Below are 16,222 nucleotides of genomic sequence, written 5' to 3'. Positions count from 1 at the left end.
ATATAAGGACAAAATAATTTATGCCTCTCTGCTATGTAATGTTGTCCCTCCTGTTAATTAGTTGTTTCCAACAACATGATTTATGATTATACAATGCAGTATTTTTATTAAAATTACTGTACTTTGGGTTGTAACGCCATGTAGATTGGTAGATAGGTTCCAAAATGCAACTGTTTCAAATTGGATCATTAGCTACCCTATCCTTTTCCTTATATCTGGACATCCTTCTCCTACACCAGCTTACTCTTCTAAAACAAGATAGGGAGGCACTAGGTTTCTCAGGAACTTATCTGTAAAATTACTTGGCCTCAGAACCAGAATATCATATTCTTTACATTCATCACCATGAGAACCTGAAATCTTTGATAGTATCTTTATCATTAATACGTTCTGACAGTATACTTCCTGTTGTCAGGTATCCAAGCAATGGGACTTTTCATCCAACCAACATATTTCACAGAAGATTTACCAGTTTTATAAAGATATTCAAAAACAAATCTGTGGTGTGCATATGGTCACCTGTGATACATTAGTTCTCTCAACCACCAATAGCAGTGTTACCCATGCTTATCCCTCATGGAAGTGCCATTACTGTAGAGCATAGTTTAATTTGTAGTCATGTTATAATATATGCATCTTAACCCCCCAAAGTACCATGTCACCTAGGGACACTTTCATGCAAGAACTACAGCAAAAGCATGTTGTTTTGACTTTGTGCTGGATTTCTTTAAGAGTTTTCCTCAAGCAATTAGCAGATTAATATAACTAGCATGCCTCATTCCCAATTCATGAGAGATAATGGGCAGTTTATGTACATGTAACAATTATATGGTAAATTTACAGCAGAACTACTAAAATGCATAGAATATGTTTAGAAAATGTTTGTTCTATACTGGAATATATCTCTTCATTCTTTCTCATTATTTCCTGAACATTTTGGACATACGCGTTTACTTATATATTAATAACAGAGTATAATAATGGGAAGATTATATTTAATATACCTTATTCTTTTTTGTTTTCTTGTTGTTTTTGTTACGGTGATGTTGCTTCTGCGGTCTTGCTCGACTAATCATTCCATTGTTTGACGACCGTTTTGTTGTTGCTAGCTCTGTGGTTGTGGCAGTAACATTAGAATCTGTTGCAGCTGCATCAGTAGAGTTACTGTTATGGATGAGCGACACTTGTTCTGCATTAGAATGTTCTGCTATGAGCTGTGCTGAGATGGCTGCCAGAGACTCATTCATTGTTGCCTCTATGGCTTCCCTAAGAAATTTTCAGTATTATAAATTAGAAGTCTTCCACAACATCATACTAGTCACTTCACACTCCTCTTATTACATGCAATGGTCCTGTTAATTGTTTCAGTTTAAATTGAATAAAACTAACCCAAACTAATAAAAGTGGCCACTGATTGGAAAATTAACCAAAATAAAATAAATTAAATTGACGTTACCTAACACTTATCAAAAATTGCTCAGTAAACTTTTATCCAGAATTAGTACCACTCAATGCTAATAATAAATGAGTATCTAGCTTAATATATATGTCATGATGTGACAGGAGGGGGGTGAATGGGGTAGAGAGGTTGGTCTAATCAACAGTTTAATCTCCTTATGTTGTAGTCAGTATATAGGAAAACATAACAATGATTGCACTATATAATAATTTTGCATAAATGATCATGATGATGTTGATTATGACCATGATCATTATTCAGAGTATCTTGTTACATTCTTGCAATTAAATTCCAGGCAGATGATATTGTAACTATGCTTCCTGTAAATTAAACCTTTTATTGCTGTCATAATATGGTAATAAATCCCACTCTTAGTATCACAACTGTAACATTTTAAGTCACTCTAAGTTACAGAGTGTTGCCACATTACAGTTGAGTTACTATTATCATAAAGTGGGTTACTTGTCTCATGCCTGCACAGCACAAAATATATTTCTGTATTATTACTGTGAATTTATATGAGGTTTATAAATATGGAAAAATGCAGTTCAGGGAAGCACATCTTATGGGTAGGATCATAGAAATCATCATCATCATCATCATCTTCATCATTGCCATTATGATTACGTGGTAGATCTGGCGATGTCCTCCGATCTGTGACTAGGTCTCATATTCCCTTTCTTACTGGCAGGTGGACGTCTTGTTCTGTTCTTGTTCTTGTTGTTCCTCTTGCTGTTACTCTTGTCCTTATTACTGTTGTTATGAAGACGGACATTGACAGGGTCATAGTTCTTCCTCAGGATCCTGTTTATTCTTTCCAAGATGCTGTCCACAAAGCGATTGTACTTGGTGATGTAAATAGGGGGAACAGCATTGCCACTGCTAGCCTCAAGGGAACCTTCATAACCACCACAATAATGTCATAAGAGCAAAGAATTTCTACATCTTAAAACTGATAGACCAAAGTAAGAACAACAGCAGTTTGTATGGAAGTGTTGACATTCAATGGGTAACACAAAGTAGAAAACCTTATAAGCAGGCTTTTTGAAAATATACATTATAGATGAGAACCCAAACTTATTACAATTCTTTTCAGATCATTAATTGTGAGTATGCTAATTTCACAGGAGCAATGTAGCAATTGTATGTTAAGTTACTGGTTTTTTATGTATGTAATGTATATTAACAATCAAATATCACAGTTTTAAAAAATGATAAAAAAACAATTTAGGTTTGTTTTACGAAATTATTTGCAAAGTAACGTATTTTACTCTATTGATGAATTTGTTGAGCACGCAAGGCGCTCAAAAGTTAAGAGTTAATAAATGGCCTGTGTGCGTGAATTATATATAATTGAGACTTGCTTGTTGTAAGTTCAGTAGTATGTATGATGTCTGTTTTTGTTATGAATTTTAATATTTTATAATATAACTGTTTTAATGATATGGCTTGCCAGTGTGTGTGGAATGGCAAGGCGTGAATTTGACTGTGGTTTTTCCACAACCCATGTGTGTTGTCCTGATAACTTGAGCTATCTGTGAGAGGCCTGATTATATATTTTATTGGACAAAGGACGAATGATGTGTAGTCATCATGAATTTGTAATATGTGACATGTTCTATATCCAGCCCTATGGGGAGATGATTGGATCCATGAAGTGAAAATAAATGTAAATAATGAATTAAACTCTATTTGTACACAATATTGACTTCATGGGTGTGTGTATGTGCCTGCGCATGTTTGTGTGTGTGTGTGTGTGAGAGAGAGAGAGAAGTTCAACCATCATGAAGCATTCTGAAGTATTAAAATACTGTTAATCAAATAACTGTGCTATGGTAGAATACTGTTTTGTGTTAAAAATGCCCATAAGCCAGGGAATTCAACCCTGACATGTTGCATTGTGTCAGATATGGGTGTAATTTCCAGGTAAAATGACAAAACTTCTTACTGAACCAAGATACGGTACAAGTATTGACATTTTACATAATGGAGATCAAAATAAGAAACCAGTCACTATTTATTTGGACATTTATTTGATACAATCATAACAGGAAGGCAGTGACATTAAATCTCAGTCTCAAGAAATATCTGATTTTATTCATTATTCAGATCAGAACAAGGAATCAATTACAGAACTTTTGTAACTATGTTTTTTAATATGTGAATCAGAGAAGAGGAATAGCCATGAATCCATAAAAAGAATAGTCACATGTGAATTAAATAAGAATAATCAGTTACCAGCTGTTTATTTGCATTCAGAAGACAAATGATTTCATAATACGTATATTTATCTGCTTTAATGTATATAACCAAGAGCATTATAGAATGTGCTGCAGGCAACCTGATTAAGGAGCTGCTTATACGGTTGGAGTGTACAAGATGTATTCAATATGAACTTACCCAAGGATGATTGCTGGAGATCAAGGTCCAATATAAACTCACCTGCCATATGATTGATCATGAAATTAAGAGTCGCTTGCGACTGTGATCAGAGTAGAGGAAGTTTACCATATGATGGAAACATCTGAGAATTAAATTAATGGCTCATATCTCTGATGACAAACAAATGATTACATGTTCTTTGATCATTGCTAACTTTATACTTTTGAATCTCAAGGGAGGCACTCACCAGATGCTGATTCCTATAATTATGCTCAGATTGGTTCTGCCATGATAAAAGAATACTTGTACTAGGGCCTTCAAATTATGCTTTAAAATAAGATTTTAAAACTCTACAGTCCACAGATAATAGCTGAATAGGCAATTACAATTGAAATAAGACTATGATGAACCTTTCCCTTATAATAATCGTATATGGGTCTATGAAATAAATAAACTGTCAGTATTTAGGTTCTAACCTTTATGGTTTTTATACAATTTAAATGAATTATTCTGACATGACATCCATTGAGAATCCAATAGGAAGTTTCATCATTTGTTACATAAGCTTTTGCAGTAAATTTCCCCTGCTCTCTATAGAGTCTGAAGACACAGGGTTTCTATGCAGTGTAAATGGCGCATATGTGTATTATGTTTTATGGGTACATGCAAAATCTTCAATATTGCCTATTTTTGATATTAACACTTTTGATAAGGGACAGATTATGTATAATAGGCCTATGTACATGTAAAACTATAAATACTGTCAAGTGATTAAGGGTGTGGGTGACTTATAGATGGGTTTTGCATTGATGACTGAATTGATTGCACACTTATACAACTTGTTACTACACTTTACAAACCACTCAACAACAGGACAGACGACGAACTGACTGACTGACTGACAGCCAATCTTAGCATGACTTTACTTCCCCTTTTCCCCTGTATACCTCCTATGCAGTCATATTTGTTATCGAATGATTCGTTAAGGCCGGTGTTCAACGCCATTTCCCACGAATAGCAGGAGCAAGCACTCAACCGTAAACCGTGCTTTTTACTTTTTTTTAATGCTAATGAGGTGGGACTTGAGTCCCTTGTACTGCGGCCACTTCTGGCCTATTGTACCAGCCCCAGATGATAGGTGACGGTGACTGTGGAGCAATTGATGGAATGAAGATTGGCAGGGGAAACCGAAGTACTCGGAGAAAACCTGCCCCAGCGCCACTTTGTCCACCACAAATTCCACTTGACCAGACCCGGGATCGAACCCGGGGCGCCGCGATGGGAAGCCAGCGACTAACTGCTTAAACTATGGCGCGGCCCGGCCTTCTTACTTAATATGCATGCATATAACTTATTGCCAGTAGTCGCTGAATAGACGCAATACACTGGAGCAAATGACTACTCGCTCATTCACGATCTACTACATAACTCATGTGTTGCCTCCCTTTTAGAATCATTAGTTTATATATTGAAATGTATCGTATTCTTTTATTCAGAGTACAGTGACGTTCATCTCACTGCTAAGGAGTCCATGACTTGAAAAATGTAATGTTTAATTTGACTAAACAAACTCTTATTTTCGATTTTAAAATACAGGACACGCTGTCAATGGAGAAAAAGATATACAAATCTCTCTGGTAACAGGACATTTAAAAGTTCAGTCCTATCAGCACCAAAGCCAACAGTGAATACGATCTGAGTTACTTCAAACCAGTTTACAGCCTGGCAAATTGTTTTCCTGAAATCAACTTTAATAATATCCTTCCAGATCACTTTCCGTCGTCTAAGTGGCTGATTTTCACGACGTACTAGCACAGGCTTTCTACACGCATTTCTTATTGTCCTTATACAGGCTGCATATTCGTCCATCCTGTCGTTAACTTCTTGGATCTGGCTACCCCAATTATGAAGTGTAGAAGTATAATTTCTTATTATGTAATACCTTTCATTCCTCTCTGTCCTGGATACCAAAATAATCTCGTTTATGACTATTTTTTTCCCCCCCCCCCCTTGGCACTACAGCCACACTGGGCCTAGGCCTACCTCCATGAACTTCTCCGTTCACTTCGGTTTTTCTAGATCTTACACATTCGGTAGGACTCCTTGGGCGGGTGATCAGCTCGTCGCAAGGCCTATACCTGTACACAAACACAGAAAAAGGCAAACACACAAACTAAACATCCATGCCCTCAGTGGGATTCGAACCCACGATCCCGGTTTCCAAGCGATCGAAGACAGTACATGCCTTAGACCGCTCGGCTACCGTGACCGGTCGTTTATGACTATACAAGTAATTAATTGTATTTTATACCTCGTAGAATATTCTGGATAATGTACCATGAGGACGTAGTAAAGTTGTCGATATTTTGAACACGCTTACCATTTCGACTCTCATGGAAGCCTCAAATCTCGATATCTTTAAGTCGTTTTATCAACAGTATTAAAATAAAGTAGGTAACATGCTTGCTGATCACATGGCCGCGCGGTCTAGGGCATGAACAGTCGTCGCCTGCTCGAACACTGGAATCGTGGTTTCGAATCCCACTCGAGGCATGGATATCTCTTTGCATTTATTTGTGTTTGTGTTGTTCTGGGTATAGGTAGCGGCATTGCGACGGGCTGATACACCGTCCAAGGAAACCTACCGATTTTGTATAGATTAATAAACGGAAAAAGCGGCAAAGGTTCACAAGGTCTGTAGAGTCACAGATAGGTAGGTACCATGCTTGTGCATCTTGACAGACTTTGTCTGAACAGCATCTGTATAAGTGCCAATACCCACCTAAGGGACACCCAACAAACAGATTTTATTTGCATTCTAGGAAAGTTGTAAGACTGGATTCGGCCGGTTCTTGCCACAGTTGAACGTAAATTAGGACAGGTGTTCATGTCGGAGCTTCATATACGCAAACAAATGTGCCTGCTGTTAAAATGGCGTGTTTTCCCGATCTGACAATTGTCTATAATTATACACAGAATATCAACGACGCCACGCGATGTTCGGTATGCAGATGCCGTATTTGTGTATTTTTAAGACCTGCGAACGATATCCCGTTACACGTGATACTTCTGCCCTATCTTCAAACCGAAGGAACGGTGTATTCAAGTTATTATCTTTAATTTAGCAAAATTGCTTAAGCAATGTTATTCTGTCAAATCTTTTGACTTCAGAAAACATCATGCTTACGGAGGGGAAAAATGTGGGCAAGTCTTTCGTACCATACTGTTTGAGATTTGTTTTGAGAAAAAAAGTAAGACAAGCGGTAAAGTAAGGTCTTTCTTATTATGATAAATATAAAATAATTCAATCAAAATTATTCTATTTTATATTCATAAAATAAACTTAAATCTGACAAACTTTAACTAAACAAGCGTTTATTAATTCGCTATATAACAGTGGTACCACCTGCTTTAAAATCCAGCCATCCATCATTTTGCTCATAGGCTGTACTTATGAGATTCGCCCGAATTCAGAATAAACAATTGTTGCTATCGTAATCTTTATGAAACGATAGATATGGCGTTGTCATAGATGTAGGAATCAAATTCTTTAGTCTTATTTATATAATAGTTGTGCTTCAAATAGCTAGATTAGTGGTAAACTTCCACTTGAGTTTTCAATGATCAGTGTCATAAAAAGAGGCTTTCACTGATTCGAAATTTTAATGCAAGGCTGCCCACACGGACAGATATTATCGGTAAAAGTTAAAGGTAAATTTGTCCCTGTGCTTAACTAATTTATGTACTACGCCATGAAGGCGTATGGGGGAGTGAGTGTATAGATCCACGTTTTCTTAACCTTGGCACTCGCTGGAGGTGAGTGGTCAGCTTCAAGCCCCTGCCGCTTTAGCCCCGTGGAAAGATCCCCCGGTACTCATTGGATAGAAGGTTGGGTAAACCCCAGAGCCAGTCTGGACGACGTAGAGAAAAGAAATTTTTTGATCCCGCCGGGCCTCGAACTCCGACCCCTCGGTCGGTCAGTTCGTAGTCAGTCGCTATACCGACTACGCTATCCCGGCTTCCCCGTTATTATTGGTATCCGATATAAATGTTTGATTGGCCATCCCCTTCACACGATCCAGTACTGTCGGTATCGATGTCGGTAGGCCATTTTAGAAAATATTTCTCGATAGTGCGGCTGTTTTATTCACCTCTTTGAAGTTTGCAGAAATTTCTAATAAATGCATAAGAAAATACTTCGCTTGTTATAATTTATTTGCAATACACTGGTTATTAGTTCCCTTTCTCAAAAGGCGTTCAGACCCCAGGTAAATAAAAATCCTGCTATTCAAGAGAGACGAATACCTTCTTTTCGGTATGTGACGCTGTGTAGTCTGATAAAAGTTTGCCGAAGTTTCGGAGGAATGTATTGCCTCGATCTTTTATCGTGGAAAAGAAGTCACCGCTTTCCTCCGAAATGACCGTCTTTGTCGTCATCGCCGTGAAGACATCAGACGTCACATACTTTGCAATATCAGAAGCCACCTTCACATTCGTAGATATTTGTGAAAGGGAAAAGGATTTTCAACGTGTCTGAAATCTTCTATGTTCTACAAAGTTTGCTAACTCAGGATTTGGTTATAGGATAGAAATCGTAGGATGATGACGGAATTAATTCAATAAACTCATCCTGTGTAGTCTGGTATAGCCTCAACTTGAAACGTGAGTTGTACTTTGACTTTAGAAGGAAAGAAAAAAAAAAGAGGATATTCAGTTTTTGAAAGTAAAATTTCATTCAAAAGTTAATCAGTTTTAGTCTTCAACGCTTGCGACAAGAACTGAAACGTGGATGTCCTCCTAGTATTGAGATTCCGTGCAAGACTTAGTGTACTAAAATACACAAATATACGAATAAGAATGGAACCACAGGTAAGATGATAACAGTGCCAATAAGATTTGTTTTTACACATGCTGAAATCAACAGCCATGGACCAATACGAGAGTCAGAACGAATACAGAACAACAAAACAAAAGGAGATGTAAAATAAATAAGAAAAATATTAATCATTTAAGGACATTTAAAATTATACGTAAGTTTCCAAAAATATCTGTCGATTTACTAATTGCGTTAGCAGTAGAAGCACATCCAGCGGAAGGACAGCGAAGAGAGGAGCAAGTGAACACAGAGAGACTGGTCATGTTCCGGGCAGGAAAGCCAGTACGAACTGTGGGGGAAAACATTCAGTGGCATTTTAAACATTTATCAAAAAGGTAAAGCACCTGAGTGATGACGTCTGGCATGGGGTGTCTGAAAAACGATTATAACGATATTTTTTAAGTCTGCTGCAGCAAAGGGCTGATAATTTTCTTTGTATTCGATCAAGTTTATTGGAGCCGGTAGTAGTAATAGATTTTCCTTCAGTTGAAGCTTACTCAAGTTTAGATCTGACCAAAGTAAAATACAGCGTCAGTAAGCTGTCTGAGGCGGAAAAGAAAAAGGTGATCCTGTCAATTAAAAAAGGAAAGTAAAGGAATCCCTGTAACATGCCGTGGAGGCCCATAGGGTTGTGAGACGTTGAAGGTCCCACATTTTCTAGACAATTGGCTCATAGATGGCGGCAAGGTTGTCAGTCCTACGCGCCGGCCGCCCTTTACCCCCAAGAGTATTCCAAGAATTACCCTGTCAATTAAACATAGCAATTTCATTTCACTCAAAAAATCAAGATGCTGATGAAAATATAATTTACAGTCAATGAGTGTGCCGAAATCCTTAATAAAATCACTTCGCGATACAGAAGAAATTTCCAAGTTTATGTTGATAATTTAAAGTATTCGTTTTCCTGGCGAAAACAAGAAGTCTAATGTTGTTGATATCCTATAAAAAGTCTCTCTCTCTTATCTTTTTGGCTGCTTCCACACGTTCCGACATTATCCATATCACATACAAGAAGGCCATTTTTTATACATCCTAATATTATAGCATCGGCGCCGTTTATCCTGTGTTTGTGGTGTTCTGTGTGTAGGTAGCGGCCTTGGGTAGGGCTGACCCCGCGGCAAAGAGTCCTATCGGATATATACAAGATTCATAATTTCATAATTAATTCTGAATGGGGATAGGCAACAGAATATACCGTATTTACGCATGTATAGGCCGCGTGCGTGTATAGTCCGCAGCACAATTTTCAGACAGAAATTATAGAAAAAATAATTTTCTTGGAATATTATTTCAGGAGTAGAACACCCTGTATTACTAATTATGAATATATTTTTTTTAAATGAAGTGTGATTTCGAATATAAGCCGCACCCCAGTTTTCCTCTTGAATTTTTGGCAAAAAATGTGCGGCCTATACATGCGTAAATACGGTAATCCGTCAATGTAGGAGAATAATATTACACGGCTAGATCACCTACGAAATACAGATATCAGAGAAGTAATTAGCCTCGTGTTCCAAGCTGTAGACTGTCAGAATAACTGGCTACAAACACATATACAAAATTAAGGCAAAGAGAATAGCAAAGTAGACACTGTGATACAAACGGGCTCTCCTGGATATTTGAAGCTAAGAGATAGAGACCAACTACACCTATAGAGTTTGGGAACAAGCAATTAAACCTAACCTTGCATGATTCATGTAGAAACTGATATCATTTGAGGGGGGCGAATTAGTTGGCTAGGTGAGTAGCGTTAAGGCTGTGTATTTGCATGCGGAAGACACTCAGTTCGAATCTCGATCGGGGCACCGACTATTCTGACTGAGGTTCTTCGTGCTTCCCTCGCTACCTTATGGAAAACCTGGAGTAGCCCCTCGATTATGCCAGGACTAACTCATTTTAAATCCCTTTCACTTCATCATTCATCAATCATCCCACAGCGCGATGCTATACTAGATAGTGGCAATGTCCTAAAATAAAAGAGACAACATACTAAAATCCACACAACTTCATAGATGTTGGAGCTAATATATTATTCCTTAGCAGAGCATTAATCGAGCTAAATTAGAATGGCGACAGGTACTGTATTTAAACACTCTACGGGTAAGCGGGAATCCTTCTTAGAAACACACAAACCAAAGTATTAATCAGAGGCTGACTCCGGGTCGCAATATTTAGCTACTAAAAATGACACTGCACAGCACAATTTATGATATTGAGTGTATCACCAATATCTAGAGAGGTTCTATAGAACGACATGAAGCCAGACACTTGGAGTTACTGGAATAGGACTTGGAAGAGTATAATTGATGGGGGAAAAATATCAAGTGGTATTTAGGCAGTTTAGTGCAGTTGGTAGACTTATGTAATAATTAAGCATGGAATCAAGTCCCCTTGTGGAAATACTGGACAGAAAGAAGATGAACTAAAGCGCACGTTCATGCTTAGTCGCTCAGAGGGAGATTGTATCGAAAATGAATAGGTATCTCAGACATTTACAGTGCCGTTGAAATTAAAAATTATTTATTCGAGTATTTTATACTTCAGACATTTCAAGTACCGGTGTATAAACTGTACTTCCATACACTGATGTGTGCGGATCTCGTTTGTACACTGGAATGTTGTGCGCTAAATAACAGCGCATGACAAAACTGTCTGCATAGACCTGACAAACACCTCAGAAAGAATGGTAATGTCCCCTCTCTCGACCTAAAAATGTGTTAACTTCTGCTTCGTATGTGGTCGGTGTGAGGTGGTAGCATGTTTGAAACTACAAAAGCTGCGGTGTAACCAGAATTGGGGTCACGCCGCTGGCTCACGGTCAATGTCCTGGCAACTGCTCTTTTCTTTGCCTGACCTTGGCACTGCAGTGGTCTTCAAAGTGTTTACAATAAAACCGTGTTTCCAGACATTTATTTTTATTCATTTATGCTTCCTTTATTTATAGACGCTTTCAATTGTTAACCTTCTGCAGAGTAGAATGATAAAATCTCTGCGAATAATAAATATGAAATTATGTGAAAGAAAGCGATCGTGGCCTTGTTTAAGATACCATTCCAGAATTTCCTTGAAGCGTCTCAAGAAAACCACGAAGATAGCTGGTCTACGACCCGTGAATTGAACACGGAACTTCCTCAATACGAAGCAGGAATTCTGCCCACTCGATCACAGATTTCGGTAGCCGTAATTCAGGTTTGTATGCGAGTGTATGGCGGGTTATAGCTTATATTAACAAAATTACGCTGGAGGTAGCTACTGGATTTGACGTAATATCTGATACCGGTATGTATGCAGTCTTGGAACTCATGAACATAGAGATCACGAATTCGAACCAAACTTGAGGAGCAGTTTTGTGAATACTACTACGACGGTAAAACTCTTTCCTTGGTCTGTCTGAATATGGGTCTAGAAAACCGCTACAGGTCTCTGGTTGGGCTGTAAAAGCAAGAAGGGTACGAAAAGAAGGGCAACTGGAGCAGCGTATAGCTCTCCAAATTTAACCCCCCCCCCCGCATGCCCTCAATTTGGTATAATTCCGACGTCAGCATAATGGCTGATACATACCTCATAAATAATGCGTGACAATTTAACAAATAAGAATTAAGGCAATGTTTCTTAATTAGAAAAACTAATGTGGCTTCCTTTAATTAAACACGAAGTAACAATGATTATTTATTTACTACTAACAGCTCTTATGTGTAGTTTGAAGCTTTATCTCCGACAAGTTTGAAGACCAGCTCTGAAATGGTTCTTTTATTTTACCACATTCGTCTTCAACTATTATAATTTCTATTCTAATAATTCAGTTTAATTAAAATGCCTATTACACAAGATGTGTGTATGTATCCCATTATTGAGATGGGAAATTTGTATTTAAAACGTGTTTAAATTTATACATAGGCCTATTAATAAGTAATCACTTTTGACCTTATGTAACTTTCAAATTATAAGTTTAGTGCACTGATATGTACTAAAATAAAAATGGGCTAATTTTACTGTGGAATTCACATATACCAACATGCTCGAGTTGAAACACGAGGACGGATAAGAATGTCGGTAGATATAATCTTCCATAACAGGTCCCTAGTTTTACATTTACAACGGCTATCTAATTCTGTTCATATGCTCAAAACCACGGATACTTATCAATATATAGTTTCGAAGTTAAAGAACCATTCGTTGACCCCGAAACTAGGATGGAAATAAAAGAACAGCTTCCAAAAATGTTAATTTTGATGTAACACTTCAAAATTAGGTTGTACCACTGTGGTGAATTAAACCTCATTTAAAGCCATGAAACTTTATACACTGAAGGCACAAACATGTTTATTACTGTGATGTCGTCCTATATGTTTGCCAGAAGCCTTGCGGAAATTTCATATATATATATATACAGGAAGTTCACTTCGTTGTAGATTCAGGGAATAAGTGGTGGCAATATACATAGGTTAAGGTCGGTGGAAAGGAGTTCATTCATTGACTAAATAACCTTGACAAGCCACAGTCTAGCCTATATTAACGTAACACACAAAAAGCCGAACAACGGTACTTGGCTGCTTAGCCATGTAATGTTTGCTGAGAGGGAGCACGGAATTGAGAACGTTCGCCTAGAAGATGATGGAATTTGTGTCAATGGGCGTAACTCTCTACCACAACCAGATTGCCCTGACCCTTATCCGTTTCCTCTGTTCACACGGCTCGTGACATAGTGCCGAGATAATGAAAACAACTTTACTGAGTTACTGTACTTACTGCAAGCAAACCAGTAATTTCCTTTGTACAAACAATCGCAACCAAAGAGAAACTGCTAGCTCTTATTCTGCCAACTGAAGCCAATACTCAAATTCATAACATACGTCCAACTTCCACTTCTTTGGTATTCAAAACCTCCAAAATGTTCTCTCTCTCTCTCTGTCATGCATTTTATGATAAAATGTTGAAGGCTTTCATAACTTTCCCGATGAACACTGGAGTTATTATTATATTTTGTATACTGAGTAAAACGTGCTTCCTGTTTTAAGATACATCTTCGGAAATATTAATGACAGTTTCAAAATAAAGGACTAAGCGTCCAGTTCCATTTGTCTCATTTGCACAAAGGGCACCAAATAAACTTATAATGTTCGTCCGATGGATCACGGAGTTTGTTCGTCTGATGGCNGGGTCTTCGAACCTAGTGAACGGATTTCAATGCCATTTGGTGCTGGTAGTCTACAGTGTATGTTACCAAGCGATTTTAAAAACAAATGGCGCAATAAAAAACGCAGATCTCTCTAAGATTCGCGACGTCTCTATGAAACATTCTGTAGTATATTTAAAGAAGTGAAGAAAACTTCTTGCTTTGTGCAGTATGACGACTGTACTAAACCAACCTTGCAGCAAGTCAAGAAATACCTATAAGTACGGCGTAACAATTCTGGGGTATTCGCTCTGTTGTTTCTACCAGATTTTAACTCTGTTCATGTTCACTTCTCATGGTCTCTTATAGTATACGTAAAACTGCCGTTTCAGGTAAAAACAAAAACAAATGAAAAACACATTTTAATTACCTTCCAACTTTTTAAAAACAAACACGCAAGTGTTGAAATCATGCGAACTGTGAAAAAATGATTTTAGTAAGGTTCGCTTGGACCGAGCCATAGCTCAAGCAGTTAGTCGCTGGCTTCCCACCGCGGCGGCCCGGGTTCGAGCCCGGGTCTGGTCAAGTGGAATTTGTGGTGGACAAAGAGACGCTGTGGCAGGTTTTCTTCGAGTACTTCGGTTTCCCCTGCCAATCTTCATTCCACCAAATTTTCCATGATCATAATCACCCGGGGCAGGTACAATAGGCTAATCAGTGGCCGACGTGCCGAGTGAACTCAGCTGGACTCCACCCCCCACTATGCGAATTAAAAAAGTAAAATAAAAAAAAATGCTCGCTTGTGTTCGGAAGCACACTGTTGAATAAAACATTATTTAATGTACACATTGCGCAATAATTCTTAGACGTCTGCTCATTTCTCTTTAGTTATCTTGAAAACAGACTTTAGTCCATTGCATACAAAATATGAATTACATTTGTCTCAGAACTTTCTCTAAAAATATTTTTCTTTCCAGATGCTTAAAGAAAACACGGAAGGAAATAGCTCTTCAGGAATACGTAGGTAAGTCAATAAGTAAGTTACAAATGGATATAGAACTTAAACAAATAAGAGTACTGATTTGAAAAATGCTTTTATTTCTCAACATAATCTCCCTGTACATTGAGGCACTTGTCCCATCGTTTCACAAGCCCCTGAAAACCAGCAGCATAAAATTCTTTGGATAGCTGTCGGAACCAGGCGGTGACTGGAATCACGAAGGCATACTGCTCACCGCATTCCAACCTCAAGGACAAACCATAAATGCCGACTCCTACTGTAACATCCTCAGGAAACTTCGTAAGGTCATTCAACGGAAAAAACCAGGGTTCCTCACCAAAGGCGTGTTGCTCTTGCATGACAACGCGCGTCCCCATACTGCCAACAAGACAAATGAGACGCTGCGAAATTTCAAATGGGAAGCCCTCGCGCATCCTCCGTATAGCACCGACCTTGCTCCAAGCGACTTCCATTTGTTCGGTCCTCTTAAACATCATCTTTTGTCTGAACATTTTCCCAACGATGAAGCTGTAGACAGGGAAGTCACCGCCTGGTTCCGACAGCATCCCAAAAATTTTATGCTGCTGGTTTTCAGGGGCTTGTGAAACGATGGGGCAAGTGCCTCAATGTACAGGGAGATTATGTTGAGAATTAAAAGCATTTTTAAAATTAGTAATCTTATTTGTTTAAGTTCTATATCCATTTGTAACTTACTTATTGACTTACCTTCATAATAGGGTCTCTAGATCAGTTGAAGTGCTCGGGAAATGAGCAACCAATATTATACATCGTAAAATAAAGTATTAGAATACAGGTTCGGGAATTCATCCCCGTACTTTAATGTCGTTTCTGGGAGAGACAATTGTGTCGCTGCAAATAGCGAAAATTTGGTTGATTTCCAACGGACTGCACGGCGTTACATCCCAAAAGATAGAACCCTTCCTAACCCCCCGATGTGAGACTCTCAATTTCTACAAAAGTATTGTGACATGTCGACCCGTTGCTAGGAAACAAGCTAACAAACACGTTTCCGTACAGGTTGATTCTTGGAAACTAACTCTTTATGGAACGCATTTCCATGGATACGAGTGATCGAGAAACATTTCCATGGATACCAATACGCCATGTAAGAGGCCGTTCAGATCAGAATGAAGTCAGTCGTAGTCCAGTCAGACCGGAGCGAACCTTAGGCATTCATTTATTGTGAGGGGTTGTAATTTATTGTACTTAAGAGAGATTGAACCAGGTGTTCATCCCATTAAAACCCGGTATTATTAGTCACACAGCCATAAACACGTGACGGTATTTTCATCCACGAATAAAGGAGATAGCAACAAAAAAACTCCTTTTAAATTTAAAGGTTTACTTGGAACTTTTGTGGAGAAACAT

General features: G+C 38.2%; 1 protein-coding gene across 1 annotated transcript in view; it reads right to left on the bottom strand.

The window, feature by feature from the left end:
• The window catches only part of LOC111873292 (uncharacterized ENTR1 family protein), a 56,062-nt gene that overhangs the window by 9,460 nt on the left and 30,380 nt on the right, over positions 1–16,222 (bottom strand). Inside the window, exons 4-5 of the mRNA XM_023867887.2 lie at positions 2,087–2,357; positions 1,005–1,266 (exon numbers count right to left, since the gene is read on the bottom strand). Coding sequence (XP_023723655.1) covers positions 1,005–1,266; positions 2,087–2,357 — 533 coding nt within the window. The remainder of the gene's footprint in view (positions 1–1,004; positions 1,267–2,086; positions 2,358–16,222) is intronic.

The sequence above is a fragment of the Cryptotermes secundus genome, unplaced genomic scaffold, assembly GCF_002891405.2.
Source record: "Cryptotermes secundus unplaced genomic scaffold, Csec_1.0 scaffold131, whole genome shotgun sequence".
NCBI lineage: Eukaryota > Metazoa > Arthropoda > Insecta > Blattodea > Kalotermitidae > Cryptotermes > Cryptotermes secundus.
The sequence above is the reverse complement of the archived record's forward strand: the minus strand, read 5'-3'. Positions and strand labels throughout refer to the sequence as shown.